General features: G+C 38.5%; 1 protein-coding gene across 1 annotated transcript in view; it reads right to left on the bottom strand.

The window, feature by feature from the left end:
- The window catches only part of WDR49 (WD repeat domain 49), a 139,009-nt gene that overhangs the window by 41,393 nt on the left and 82,111 nt on the right, over positions 1–15,505 (bottom strand). The window contains exons 10-12 of the mRNA XM_042956900.1: positions 13,368–13,489; positions 6,761–6,787; positions 2,000–2,130 (exon numbers count right to left, since the gene is read on the bottom strand). Of these exons, the coding sequence (XP_042812834.1) occupies positions 2,000–2,130; positions 6,761–6,787; positions 13,368–13,489 (280 nt within the window). The remainder of the gene's footprint in view (positions 1–1,999; positions 2,131–6,760; positions 6,788–13,367; positions 13,490–15,505) is intronic.

The following is a 15,505-nucleotide window of genomic DNA, read 5'->3' as shown; positions in this document are numbered from 1 at the left end:
CACCTATAAAACTAGATTAAAAATTATATTTATTTCGGGGCGCCTGGGTGGCTCAGTCGGTTAAGCATCCGACTTCGGCTCAGGTCATGATCTCACGGTCTGTGAGTTCGAGCCCCGCGTCGGGCTCTGTGCTGACTGCTAGGAGCCTGGAGCCTGTTTCGGATTCTGTGTCTCCCTCTCTCTGCCCCTCCCCTGTTCATGCTCCGTCTCTCTCTGTCTCAAAAATAAATAAACGTTAAAATTAAAAAAAAAATTATATTTATTTCATAGGGTTGTTGTGAAAAACAGAAAGTACTTAGAATAGTGCCTAGCATATTATAAGTACAATTCCTAATAATCATTATGCTTTTTTTATTGAGTGAAGGAAGCAAATCAAATCATTCTAAGTTTCTGTTTCCTGCATCTATTCACCTTTTCTTGTGTGTGTGTGTGTGTGTGTGTGTGTGTGTACACGCTCACATGTTTTCTTTTCCTTCCCTCCCTCCTATATTCTTTACTTAATAATGCTTTCTCCAATTCTAAAATTTTCCCTATAGAAAATCCTTCCCTACTGCTCATCGCAGACAATATAGAAAAGCCCAAATGGTGAGACTCAGTCTGACCAAACTTGTCCTGGGGAGAAGCAATACATGACCAGACTGCTGCTCTTAGTGGCTCAGTGAGGAGCACTCCCTACTGAGCAGAGAGTCGATGTCAAGTGAAGAGGAGAACAGAAGAGCCAAGTTTGAGTGCAATGTACAAATGGTGTCTTTCTTGGGATTTGGAGAAAGAGAGTGATACATACTAAACTCTGTATTGTTCTGGAAGGAGTAACCTGTGTAACTCAAATATTGGCCAAGGATGATGGATTTGCATGGATTAGCTGTATGGGGGACTATCCACCTTCTCCTATGATTTTGAAAGGCTTATGTTGTAAGGTGCTTGACCAAACATTTTCACATAGGACTGAAGGGATGATAACGAATGGAGAAATCATCTACCCACCAATTACAAGGGCCTCTTATGACACTTTTGCAATACAAAGACGCAGCCTTATAGCTTATTTGTCTCCATCACATTTCAGTATGTCATTCTGCCTGCAGAGATGGACTTTCAGCAGCTATCAAGCAAATTCAACTGCAGAGTTGGCCCTACTGGAAAGTAATCAGGTAAGTCCTGAAGACAGTGGAAATTTAAGTGTACACAGAGCTGTAAGCCTCATATTGTAACACGTCATAGACATCCTGGCTTTTTTATTATAAGTTTTCATTCCTCTTAATTGATGACATTTTGGGTTCTATTAAAAAAAATTAGGTTGTCAAAATATGGACTCTATAATTTCATGGTGCAATCTATTTTTATAACTTGTTTTCTTTGGCCAGAAACGATACAATGATTTCTGATCCTCTTTCATTTGTCACATCAAAGCATGCCCATGGAACCTTTTAAGGGCTTGCTTGGATTTGTAGACATTTTGTGAGGTCGGTATTTAACCAACATTACTTAGGCCAAATTGTGTCAAAGGGTTAGTATGTTCCCATTATGAAATATCTGAGTGCCAGAGAAGTGTGATTCGTTCCCATCATCCCTAATGCTGTTTCTGGGAAAAGGATAATAAAAATAAAAGCTAACCATTTACTGATAAGCTTACTGTGTGTCACGCACTGTATTAAGCCCTTACCCAGATTATCTTACTCAGTCTTCACTTTAAACCAAGATATTGATAGATTATTGTTAGCCAGAGAAGGCTATGATTACAGTTTAAATAACGTGTTCGATAGGATGCATTGGTAAGTGGTAGCACCAGGATCGAAAGCCAGGTAGCGATGTTCAAGAGCTGACAGGCGTAGCCACTAATATATTGCCCTAGAGATAAGGACCAAGGGTAGCTGTAAGGGCAAAGGCCAATTCTTCAAGAAATTTGTCCATTTTGGAGTTCTGAAAAGACTTTTTTAAAAGTGACTGAGCCAAAAGAAACCAAACTTTCAACCACCGATTGTCAAGTGAAGGTTCAATTAACCTGTAACAAGAGTTTGTGGAGGTAAAAATGCAGCGCACAAGATATCATCACAGTGCTGTATTCCACCTTTCCATTTCTCAGGCTGGATGAAATATTGATTGAAGTTTTGTAGACGGAACACAGTAATACCCCTAGTAAAAAGGAAGTAAAATTTAGCTATGAAACCAAATGTGATATAGACATTGAGTAGCCAACATCCATTCGTCATCCATAATCCTGAACTTCCTACACTAAACTTTTTTTTTATTTCTCTTTGAATTCTCTGGCATATTATGAATATTTAATACTAGAAAGTTAATTACCTTTTCACAGTCATTAACATTAAACATGTATGCATTTATCAGATCAATTATCCACCACCAAGACTCTAAACAACATCTCCCCATATGGGTACCATGGAACCACAAAGACTTATTTGACAGTAACAATAAAAAATGACATGAGTCTGCGAAGAAATAATATTTGGTAGTTTGAACAAAATCAGTAAGCTTTCTTTTCATTAGAGATTCCAGAAGAGCTAACATGTTAACATTCCCTGAGGCATTTTCCAGACTTACCTGACCACAGAGTCCTTTTTCATATAGCATTTCGAAGAGCTATCATTTGTGAAACCCACTTAGAAAATGCCACTCCAAGGGAATAGGACTCTGGACAGGTACATTTTGAACAGAAATAATAGTTTTAAAAAAGCCAATATCTTGGGGCACTGCTGTGAATTTGACAGGCCAGGATGGGCAGAAAATGAAATGCCTGGTGCCTAGTAAAGAAGGGAGGAGCATGAAAATTAAATTGTGGAGGCATCAATGCCACCTTGTTTCCACTTGATGATTTAAGTTCTGGCTACCAGATTGTACTAAGTCTCTCTCCTTCTAGAGGCAAACACATCTCAAATGAGCGTTTACAAACACAGGCTTGGGGTCTCCACCCGCACTCTCTCTTCACCTACCCGAAATCCCGCTTCTATTCCTACCGCTCCAAAGGTCTCCCAATTGCTCTATCACAGCAGCTCCTCACTCTGAAGGATGTGGCTTTCTCCTCCTGAGAATTCTTTTCTTTCTAGTACATCCCACTTCTCTTCCTGACTTCCGGATCTTTCATTCCCTATTCTCTATCCCCCCTTCCATTCTTTCTCCCTTTCTTTTTTAATGTTTATTTATTTTTGAGACAGACAGAGACAGAGCATGAATGGGGGAGGGGCAGAGAGAGAGGGAGACACAGAATCGGAAGCAGGCTCCAGGCTCTGAGCCATCAGCACAGAGCCTGACTCGGGGCTCGAACTCACGGACCGCGAGATCGTGACCTGAGCCGAAGTCGGACGCTCAACCGACTGAGCCACCCAGGCGCCCCTCTCCCCTTCTTTTACTATGGATGCTCCTTACTGTCACTTCTCTGTTACTCTCTCTCTACCCAAGTGGGTTTGTGCAGGGAATCCACATACTGCTGTAAGTTGCAATCTTGCTTCTCTACAAATGGCTCTAAAATTTATCTACATTCATAACTTTTCCCAGTGCTGAGAAGCTCCATTTGCCAGCTGACAATTTCATATAATTTCCCATCAGCAAGATATCAAGAAATCCAAATTTTTCATCTTCCCTCCACACCAGGTGTGGATCCTAAATTCCCTACTTTGGTTAACAGTTACCAGCACTCCAGCTTCCTGTGTGTTTCTCTTCCTTAGGCACATCAAATGCTTAGATTCCACCTCTGTGAGATGTCACCATATTCATTCCTTTTTATTTAAAAAAATTTTTTTTAATGTTTATTTATTTTTGAGAGAGACAGAGACAGAATGCAAGGGGGTTAGGGGCACAGAGAGAGGGAGACACAGAATCCGAAGCAGTCTCCAAGCTCCGAGCTGTCAGCACAGAGTCCGACACGGGGCTCGAACTCACGAGCTGTGAGATAATGACCTGAGCCAAAGTGGGTCACTCAACCCACTGAGCCACCCAGGCGCCCCTCATTCCTTTTTATTTTAAACAACCAATGACAGCTTCCTAGTTCAGTGGTCACAACCTCATCGTTGAATAATTGTAACACGCACTTGACCAATTTCATTGCCTTTAGTCTACCCTTTCTGGATTAATCATTCCATTTGGGGACTTTTGATATATATTCATTTTACAGGCATTTCTGGTTTCCACCTGGAAGTCCATAGTCAGGTGCTGCAGGGGATAGAGCCATGAGCATAAAAATGACTAAAATGAAAAGTGAAATGTGGCAAATGCCAAGGAAGTACTGATCAATTGCTGTGGAAGTCCAGATATAGAAAGCACAGAAAGCTGAGTGAGGGGTCATATTTGAGCTGGACCATAACAGATGGCTGGTATTTGGAAGAGGAGGGCACTATACGCAGAGGGAACAGTCTGGTCAAATATAAGTCTAATGCCTCTTTAAAAAAAATTTACTAGTTTTCCATTCTCTACATGGCAAATTTTAAATGTGTGGGCCTACATTCAAAGCCCAATACTTTTTGGGTCTAATCTACAATTTTAGAATTAGTTCTCTCCATTCCTGTATCCTTGATATTCAAAGTCAAATGTGAATGTCCAGCTAAATATTTGACAGAGCTACTGGGAGCCATAGGATAAATATGGTTCACCTTCCTAAGTGTTAATTTTATGTAAAAGAGTTTGGGGAAAATATTTTTTTATTTTAAAATAAGGATAAATGAATTTATGTAATAGAATGCAAAATTAATCTGGATTTAAAAAGTAGAGGGGTGTCTGGGAGGCTCCAGGGCGCCCGGGTGGCTCAGTCCATTAAGCATCTGACTTCAGGTCAGGTCATGATCTCATCGTTCCTGGATTCGAGCCCCGCATTGGGCTCTGTGCTGACAGCTCAGAGCCTGGAGCCTGTCTTCGGATTCTGTGTCTCCCTCTCTCTGTCCCTCCCCTGCTCATGCTGTCTCTCTCTCTCTCTCTCTCTCTCTCTCTCTCTCCCTCTTTCTCTCTCTCTCTCAAAAATAAATAAAACATTGAAAAAAAATTTTTAAGTAGAATACAAGGCTTCAAATAAATGTCATGATTACAGGAACTGTTTGAACTACTAGAGGTATTCAAAGGCTAAGCTTCTGAAGCACACTTTCTTATTTAAGAAAAAAAAATGTTTATTTATTTTTGAGAGACAGAGAAAGAGCATGAGTCAGGGAGGGGCAGAGAGAGTAGGAGACACAGAATCCGAAGCAGGCTCTAGGCTCTGAGCTGTCAGCATAGGGTCCGGCGTGAGGCTCAAACCCACGAACCGTGAGATCATGACCTGACCTGAAGTCAGACGCTTAACTGACTGAGCCACCCAGGTGCCCCTGAAGCACACTTTCTTGTTCAACACAAATGATATCTTTACTGTTCTCTAAGCACCCTTCACATTTCTAGCTGCTTCGTTTTCATTCATGGTGTGCTCATCCATCCCTCTATGGATTTCCTTTCACATACAGTCCCACATCTATCCATCCATATACTCATTATCTAAGACTCATCTTGTTCTGGTAGACTTCCTTAATAACTAGAGTTGAAAGAAATATTTCCTTCTTCTCATCTCATCTTACACATCTTACACTGTTCACATTTTACTTATAACATGTAATGAATATTATATAGCTATACTCCCCTGCTAGATTACAAATTCTCAGAAACAAGGAATCTTGTCTTATTCTACAGTACCACAATAGCAGGCATTGTGACCTACTCATATTGAGTGTTCAATAGATATTTGTCAAATAAATGAATGAAAAATTCTCTGTCCCAAATGTCACTTCCTTAAGTAAGTCTTTTGTGACTACCCTCTCTAAACACTCTTCCTTGAGGGTTAATATCCAAAATACATTAAAAAAAACTTATACAACTCAACACCAAAAAGGCAAATAATTCCAAGTTAAAATGGGCAGAGGATATGAATACACTTTTGTCCCAAGAAGACATAAGGATGGCCAACAGACATCTGAAAAGGTCACTAATCATCAAGAAAATGCACATCAAAACCACAATGATATATCACCTCACACTTGTCAGAATGGCTAAAACCATGTAAAAGAACAGTGTTGCTGAGGATGTAGAGAAAAAGGACCCCCCCCCTCCCCGCCGCCATGCACTGTTGGTAAGAATGTAAAATGGTACAGCCACTGTGGAGACAGTTCCTCAAAGACTTAAAAATGGAATTACCATATGATCCAATAATTCCACTCCTGGGTATTTACTCAATAAAATGAACACTAATTCAAAAAGATATATGCACCCCGATCTTTATTGCAGCATTATTTATAATAGCCAAAATATGGAAGCAATCCAAGTGTCCATCCATGAATAAATGGATAAAGAAGATCTGTATAAAAAATGTATATATATAAACATATAAAATGAAATATTGCTCAGCCATAAAAAAGAACGAAATCTTGTCATTTGCAACAACATGGATGGATCTGGAGGGTATAATTTTAGGTGAAATAAGCCAGTCAGAGAAAGACAAATACCCTATGATTTCATTCCTACGTAGAAGTTAAGAAACAAAATAAATGAACAAGGAAAAAAAGACACAAACCCAAAAAAGCTATTAAATATAGAGAGCAAACTAGTGGTTTCCAAAGGAGAAATTGGTGGGGCAGATGGGTAAAATATGTACAGGGGATCAAGAGTATACTTACCATGATGAGTACAGAGTAATGCATAGAATTGTCGAACCACTGTATTGTGCACCTGAAACTAATCTAATACTGCATGCTACACATACTTGAATAAATAAAAGAAAATTTGAAGTGGGTAGCACTACTTACTTGGAGTTTTCCAGTCAGAATAAAACTTGATTTAAATTAAAAGATAAAATAAAGAAGACTCTCCGTTGAGTCTTTCATCCCTCACCCTACGTCATTTCTCTTTATCGTCATGTGATATCGTGGTCTATATTTATTTGTCTGTTTACTTACTGTCTCTGCTACCAGAAATAAGCTCTAGGGGAGCGGGGACTTTGTTTTTTTTCTTTCCTGTATCACCAGTGCTTAGACTAGTACCTAGTACGTAATCGGCATTTAATAAATATTTGCAGAATTGATGTATGAATTATTCTTTCTTTAAAAAAATCAATAATTTTAATACTAATATTCTTTTAATAATATTACTATGAGGCTTAGCAAGGTAAGATATTATAAATAAGGTACTCTGCAGTTCTGAAATTGCCGTGGATCTCATAAGAGCTTTACATGCATATATTTTTAATTTTTTCTTTACCTATTGATAAGTTTGGTTGAAGAGATTACTTTTTGGGAATGTAGAGAGCAGAATGGGAGTGAGAGGGAAGAAGTCGATCCTATATCTCTTCTATTATCTCTCAGTCAAAAGTCAATGTCAAATGTCTTTTTGCCAAGATACCCATATTAACTACATATATTTAGGTTGTATGACCCAAAGGCACAAAATGCTTTTCCCAAGATGGTGTAAAAACCATCCCTTCTGGTATTTGACCTTGTGTGTCAAAATGTTGAGAAACTAATTAGCTGCCACCTTTCCCTTAAAACCTAACCTGAATCTTTCCATTGAAGTGACAGTTATCCTTAAAATACCTTAAGAATCCACACTGCATTTCTTACTTTGTCCATTTCAAAGATAGCTTTTTTTTTAAGTTTGTACTTTTGCCAGGAGTTAAATTGAAGTGCAGAATGAGCCAATTTTAAGGCATTTGAGGAGTCTGAGAGATTTGTTCTTTTGACATTGAAGGAGTTTACTAGTTTCCTCCCATACCCATCTGAGATCCTGAGTCACTGTGTCATCTGTGAAGACGATCAGACCTCTCATTCAGAATGTAGATATAATGACCAATTCTGTGAGAACAAAATTAGTTTACCTGGCAAGTACAAAAAAATACAAAAAAGAAAAAAAAATATTTGGAGGAAAAAAAAACACCAAAAACCTCTTTTAGGATGAATGAGCTGGGAAAATAACTTCTACCAAAACTAATCCTGTAGAAGTTGTCATGGACAGAACAAAAGAACACAACCAACTATCTGTTCCCTTAGAGGCTAATTGCTCATGTGTTGTTAGTCCCATTATAAGACTCTATCCGTGTTCAGTCCATCCGTGTTCTTTTAAGCCTTTTAGGCTTAAAAGAAGTATCTCAGAATGTGTTCGATATAAATCCGTTCATTTTTATTCTTTTTCCTAAAATTTGTGGTGTCAAATTTTGGACACCAAAACCATCGCAAAATATGATTTGAGGGCTATTTGTGATTTTCCAACATACCTGCCCCCTCCTGACTTCCAACATGGTTATTCAGAGTAAGTTAAACTTTGGAAATTTTCATTCTGGTTCTCATCCTAATAATAGAAACCAATTGAGTCACATAGAAGTATAGTACCAAAGTAAAGCAATTATTAAGAATTTAATATCTCCTGATAGATAAGTTTTATTGTTGAGGAACTTCAAATCCCTAATCTAATTTTGCTTAAAAATACTTTTCTAAATCAAATGATATCAACAGCTATTTATTGAGCACCTACTTTTACAGAGCTTTGTGAAAGATGCTATCAATAATATTTTCAGAACTACTTGAAATTGTACAAAAGATTATTTTTATATTTGTATGAGTCTAGATATTTTACAGAGATAAAACCTTCTTAAACAGAGGTTTTTCCTTTAACAGGAAGGAAAGAAATAAAGTGAGAGAAACTAAAAGCCTTAGTCTATTTTTAAAAAGTATAGAATCATAGAACTTTAGGGCAAGATAAAATCTTGAACTATTATGATTATTTGATTTTGCCAGAACTATAAATATTACATGCAAATGCAAAGTTAATCGATCATCTATTCATATAATTTCACCAATGTAAATATGACCGGATATTTAACCGGGCATTATTTAATTGGCCCTATGTCAACTCACAACTTTGTCTCTAAAGATATTTTGCCTAAAATGGTAAGAAACACGTTTCTAGAAGTTCTGAATTTGGGGCTTCTTTTTAAAAGATTTAACATACTCTCTTGATATGAACAAATGTATTTCTAAATTTTTTTAATATGTATTTATTTTTGAGAGAGAGAGAGAGACAAACAGAGCATGAGCATGAGCAGGGAAGGGGCAGAGAGAGAATCTCAAGTAGGCTTCAAGCTCTGACCTGTCAGCACAGAGGCCGACACGGGGCTCAAACTCACAAGCCATGAGATCATGAGCTGAGCAGAAGTCAGATGCTTAACCAACTGAGCCATGCAGGGCAGGCACCCCTAACAAATGGTATTTCTAGATAGCCAACATAGGCTCTCCAATTCAGGTTTTGCTTAGGACCATTTCACAATGGCATTTATCATATCCTGCCTTGTGTGAGTTGACTCCCCAGTGAGAATGTGATGCCCCTGAGAGCAAGAATCATGCTTCTTCACATTCAGTCCACCATAGTTACTAACTCAGCACTTTCGACCAAGCTGCCATTTAAAAATATTTGTGGGAAGGAAAAAGGAAAAATAAGAGTAAGCTAAAACTTTGAAGTATTAATTTGATAATACATGTTTTTTATGTGTTTCTTCAAACACACAAAACTGATTCATTAGCTTTGATTGACATAACCAACCTATTCAATCAGATTATTTAAGAGAATATAGTTGTTCTAGGATTTAATGACTCCATTTGTAACTCAGGAATGGTGGAAAGAGCATGGACTTTGACATGGAGTTCCAATTCAGCTGTCTACTACTTTGTAACATTGACCAGGCTACCCAACCTCTTCAAGCCTCATTCTCTCCCTTGTACAAAAGGACTGGTAATACTTAGATTCCTGGTTTATCATGAAGAGAGAATAGATTTGAATAACTATCCTGCTTGCTTCTTATTCAGAGTGTGACCACGAATAATTGATCTCCCTAGTTCTCAGATTCCCTGTCTACTTAATAAATATTAATTAAGTCATTCAACACATATCATTGAGCATCTACTAAGAACCAGACACTAAACGCGCATGCGCGGGCGCACACACACACACACACACACACACACACACACACACACATTATATGTTATAATCCAGTCCGATGTTAAATAAAGTTTAGGAAGCTAAACAGCACAGACAAATAGGGGGCGTATTTCCACCCTGGGAGTAAAAAGAGATGTCCTGATGGAGAAGATAAATGAACAAAGACCTGAAGCAGGAATAAACGTCAGCCCTATGAACAATGTTTGGGGAAGGATTTCTAGAGAAGGGGAGAGAATAAAGGCAAGGAGGTGTGGAAAAGTATGGTTTACCTGGAGTGCCCTGATAGCACATTTCTATTTGAGGTGAGAATGGGTAAGAATGAAACTAAGAATAGGCCCAGGCTAGAGGGGGCTTCAAATTATTTTGTAGACACTCTGAAAGGTGTTAAACAAGGAAGTGACATCGATGGAATGCATTGTAGAAAGAAATAATTATAGCTAAAATGTGCAGAACCTAAGAACAAGGCGGTATCACTAGAGAAAAGGGCTGTGACATTCATCAGGTAGAAATGACGCTCTGAATTATACAGTTGTAGTTGAAATAGGGACAGGTTTGAGAAATGTTTAGAATATAAAACAGGTAAGACTATTTGGTTGTGAAGCTGTGTGAGAAGGAAGAACCAAGGTGGATGTTCAGGTCTCTGGCTGGTAACCAAAGCTCTGAAGCCAAGAGAGCAAAGCAGGTTGTGAGGAGGGGAACAAATAATAAATTCAGTTTACAATATGTTGAATTTGAGATTGCAGTCAGACGTGTCCAGAAAGCAAATGGGTAAGTGAGCTTAGAGAGCTAAAACCTGAAGATAGAGATGGAGACATCTACAAAATATTGCCTACCTTTCAAATGAAGCTCAGGACTAAGGCAGATAATACATGTAAAGGGCCTAATGCTAGAAAGCACTATAAATAAAATAAATCAGATGAATATTTAGGTACCTCAGTCAATAAATGTAATATCTATCCTATCCTGAGCAAGATTATAAACCAATCTCTTTAGTTAGATAGAGCCTAAATTAAAGCTACAGCTTAATTCGAGCCGCCTCTCTCTAGGTTTAAAGAAAGCTTAATGGGGCGCCTGGGTGGCTCAGTCGGTTGAGCATCTGAGTCTTGATTTTGGCTCAGGCCATGATCCCTGGGTCATGGGATTGAGCCCTGTGTTGGGATCTGTGCTGAGTGTGGAGTCTGCTTGAGATTCTCTCTCTCCCTCTGCCCCTCTCTACCACTTGCTTGCTCTCTCTCTCTCTCAAAATAAATAAATAAGCGTTAAAAAAAGAGAAAGCTTAATAAGCTGTCAATCACCCAGTTGTTTCTTCTCTAATCACTAAACTGTCAAGGAGTTGGCTCAGTGGACCATCCTCCCCCAACTATACCCCAACAGTTGACCTGTCCACTTGCCTCCTTTGTTAAATGCCTCCTGATATAAAGGAACCTGTCAAAGTCTGGTAAAATGTATCCTAACCTAAGGCCTTTGACTTAGGAAATAAACTTTTAAATCTACCAATATAAAAGTGAAATAACACAATTGAGAATGCAGTCCTTCAACTTTCAGTTCCAACTAAGGGATCCAAGTCTTGACAACTTTGCCGAAAATGAAAAAGCTGGGGAAAGATGGAGGGAGTGGCAACTGTTCCTCCTACCTCAGTCTTTCCACATCTCCCTCTCTGAGATTAAAAAAAAGTAACCCGCCGAGAGAGATCAGAACATCAAGTGTTCCTTTTTCTTTCTTTCTGTCTTTCTTTTTTTTTTAAGTTTATTCATTTATTTTTGAGAGAGAGTAAGAGAGAGCACACACGCACAAGCATGCAAGCAGGGTGGGGGGGGGGGATAGTGTGGAGGGGAGGGGAGGGGGGAGAGAGAGAGACAGAGAGAGAGAGAGAGAGAGAGAGAGAGAGAGAATCCCAAGCAGTCTCCACACTGTCAGCATAGAGCCTGACATAGGGCTCAATCTCAGGAACTGTCAGATCATGACCTGAGCCAAAATCAAGTGTTAGACACTTAACCGACTGAGCCACCCAGGTGCCTACTTTTTTTTTTTTTTTTAAGTAAGTTCAATGCCCAGTGTGGGGCTTGAACTCACAACTCAGATATCAAGACTCATATGCTCTATGGACTGAGCCAGCCAGGCACCGCAGGTGTTCTTTTAGGCCACTTTTAGAGGACTCTACTCATTTAATCTTTTAAAACTAACCTGCGCAAGCAATCAAAGAAACCTTACTTTTGATACAAATTTCTAACTATGGATATCTAAAAATTATAATTAAGAAAACAGTACCTCCAAAGTTTTGACTTACACTTAATAAATTTTAAATTTTTTTTGTTATGTTCAAAATTTAAGTTGGATCAGCTATATACTTTACATCTACCATACCATAATATTTGAGAATTAAACTTATTTACTGCACAGCCCAAAAGGAATAATCAGGCAAAAGTCTGTTAAGAGAAAAGTCATTAATGGATCGTGACTGTTCCAAGATGTGAAGAAGCCTTGTCTTTCAAAGGTGAAGATTATTGAATTAATTCTTAATATCAAGTGGAGTAACGTGGATTATACTTTCTTTCCTTAGAGTCAGACTACCCCTGAAAACTAAGCTGTAAGTGGCATTATGTTTTTTCATCTGCACATGCACATTTGCATTAGAAGAAAAAGCCTTTCATGTGATTGATAAAAATCCCCAACTATATACCGTTAGTTTTCTAGGTATAAAATCTGATTTTAATCCTGGCTTCAAATCATGAAGATCAAAATTCCATACTGAAAATGTGGGGCAAATTACCTATTAGAGCCATATTTTGTGAACTGTTGAATTTATGGACAATATTTTTTCAGAAAATATCACACTTTAATTTTCCTAGTGCTTATACAATGCCACAGAAAAGGTCCTGTTTATGATCCCTTAGTTCTCTCAGGAGAAAAGGAAAGAAAAGTAATTTTCCTTCTAATGAAATGGGAGAATTGCTCTTTGAGAACAGTAAGCAGGCTGTGAAAGCCCTCTCTGCCCTGATATGAAGCAAGTGCTAACACAATTCAGCAGCCTATCTCCCTCCTTGCTGCAATTTAAAATAAGTAACGAGAGAAGAAGAAATGTTTCCTTGATAGTTGAAAGAATATAATTTATACTTTAGGAATTTATGGACTATAAAATTTAGGAAACTTTTGGAGTTAATACTCAGGAAGGGGTATTAGAGCCTTGTCTGGAATGGTTAAAGAAAAAGATTCCAAAAGCCAGAAGAAAGCCTTCTAATGCCACGATCTTATGATGTTTCAGCCCTAAGCACTCAGTCAATCCAAACAGTTTCATTCACCAAGGTCACCAGCAAGTTAATGACTCAGAATCAGTCAAGGTTTCTATGTTGTCTTATCTTTTAGATTTTGATCCAAATAAAAACACTCTCCTTCTGCCTTCCCACGGTTTTGCATGAAGCGTCTCATACCTCTCCCAGCCTGTAACCAGTATTGTCTTCTTAAGAACCAGAATCTGTGAAATATCCACAGCTCCCTCTTGCCCAACATTTAGGGTGTGGTGACAGTGTCCATTGAAGTCCCATACCTTTAAGAGAAAATTTTAAATCACCTTTGAGACAAGAAAAGAAAATGTCTTCTTCAGTGAGTAAAACGACACAGGGTAATCAGATTTGTTTAAGCTTTTGTGTTTATATTCTGGACTACGGTTGATTCACTTAAGGTATGCAATAATTAAAGAAAATCCTCTCACCATTTAAATTTACCCATTATATTGATAATTCTACTTGTAACCCTACCCGTCTATTCTAATAATGGTCGACTCAAAAGCTATTAGTTAGTATGTATTTTTAAGGGGGACACTACAAAATCACTTAGAGCTACATTTTGGAGCGTTGAGATCATGGTTCTCCAAGTAAATCTCTCTAAATTTCAGTTTCCTCATTTATGACACAGGAAGCTTACTCCTCTGGGACATTTGGAGGATTAAGCATCTAATACAGAGCCTGAAATACAGTCCTTATGTATAGGTTTCCCATCTGCTCCCAGTAAAATGTCCTATTGTTAGTGGATGCCAGACCCAGTCCTACAGAGGAGAAGAACTCTTGAGTTTACTTCCTCAGGCAGTGGGTCAGGACCCAGGCCCAATGGGGACACTTTACAACAGAACATCACCAGCAGTTAAAACTAAGCCTTGCTATGAAACATTGCTGGTGCCTCATACACAAAGACCAAGCTGGCAGTATGACAATTAAATTGCATATACCCTTTGAATTAAAAATTCAACTTCTAGGAAACTGTCTCACAGAGACACTTAGATGTGGGAAATGACATGTTTTAAAGGCTATTCTTTTTTTTTTTTTTAAGATTCTTTTTTTCAAGTTCATTTATTTATTTTTAGACAGAGAGAATGAGCAGAGGAGGGGCAGAGAGAGAGAGGGACAGAGGATCCAAAGCAGGCTCCATGCTGACAGCAGAGAGCCCGATGTGGGGCTTAAACTCATGGACCGTGAGATCATGACCTGAACTGAAGTCTGATGCTTAACTGACTGAGCCACCCAGGCAGCCTTGAAGGCTCTTCTTGAGGCACTGTTTATAAAAGCTAAAGACCTGAATCAACCCAGTTGCTCATTAACAAGGGACTAAGCAGAGGGCCTGGGTGGCTCAGTTGGTTGAGGGTCCGACTTCAGCTTAGGTCAGGATCTCGCAGTTTGTGAGCTCCAGCCCTGCGTCGGGATCTGTGCTGACAGCTCAGAGCCTGGAGCCTGTTTCAGATTCTGTGTCTCCCTCTCTCTGCCCCTTCCCCGCTCATGCTCTGTCTCTCTCTGTCTCTCAAAAATGAATAAACATTAAAAAAAATTTAAAAACAAAAAACAAAAAATAAGGGGCTAAACAATCAGAATATAGAATATCTATACAGTAGCATATAATGCAGCCATTAAGACGAATATGTCATTTCCATATTTCTAAGCTCTGCCCAAACTGGACCAGCTATGAAACGTTAAGCAATTTGCTTTATCTCCTTGGGCTTTAGTGTCCTCCTGTGTAAAAGTGGCATAATAATAATACCAACTATATAGATATATAGATGTGGGGAGTGTAGGGGTGTGCGTGTGTAAAGGGGTGTGTATGTATAAAGTGCTTACAACAGTGCCTGGCTGTTAGTAAGTATGCAATAAAAGTTAACTACATTGTTAATAACAATGTCAAGGTCCAAGACAATATGCAAAATGCAGAACTTTGTATATACTGGGCTGCCACTGAGAAACAAGTGGTGCTCCTGGGCTAGAAGGATGCGTGAGAAACCATTAACAGTGGTAGCTACAAGGGAGGTGAGAAAGAGACTTTCTTTTCACTGTATAACTCTTTGATATTTCAAGTTTTACTGTATGCATACATTAATTATTCAAAACACTAATTAATTAAAAATCAGACACTTCAAAACCATGATAAATAGGGCAATACTTTTAAATCTTTGATGACATAGGTACTGGTTTTGGATTCTAAATTATAAATGAGATTGGAAAATGTCATTGATTCCTATCTCTTCATAGAATATGTCCACAGCAGCTCATCTCTGATTTATGCATCCTACATAGAGGTT

Source organism: Panthera tigris, chromosome C2 (assembly GCF_018350195.1).
Source record: "Panthera tigris isolate Pti1 chromosome C2, P.tigris_Pti1_mat1.1, whole genome shotgun sequence".
Lineage (NCBI taxonomy): Eukaryota > Metazoa > Chordata > Mammalia > Carnivora > Felidae > Panthera > Panthera tigris.
The sequence above is the reverse complement of the archived record's forward strand: the minus strand, read 5'-3'. Positions and strand labels throughout refer to the sequence as shown.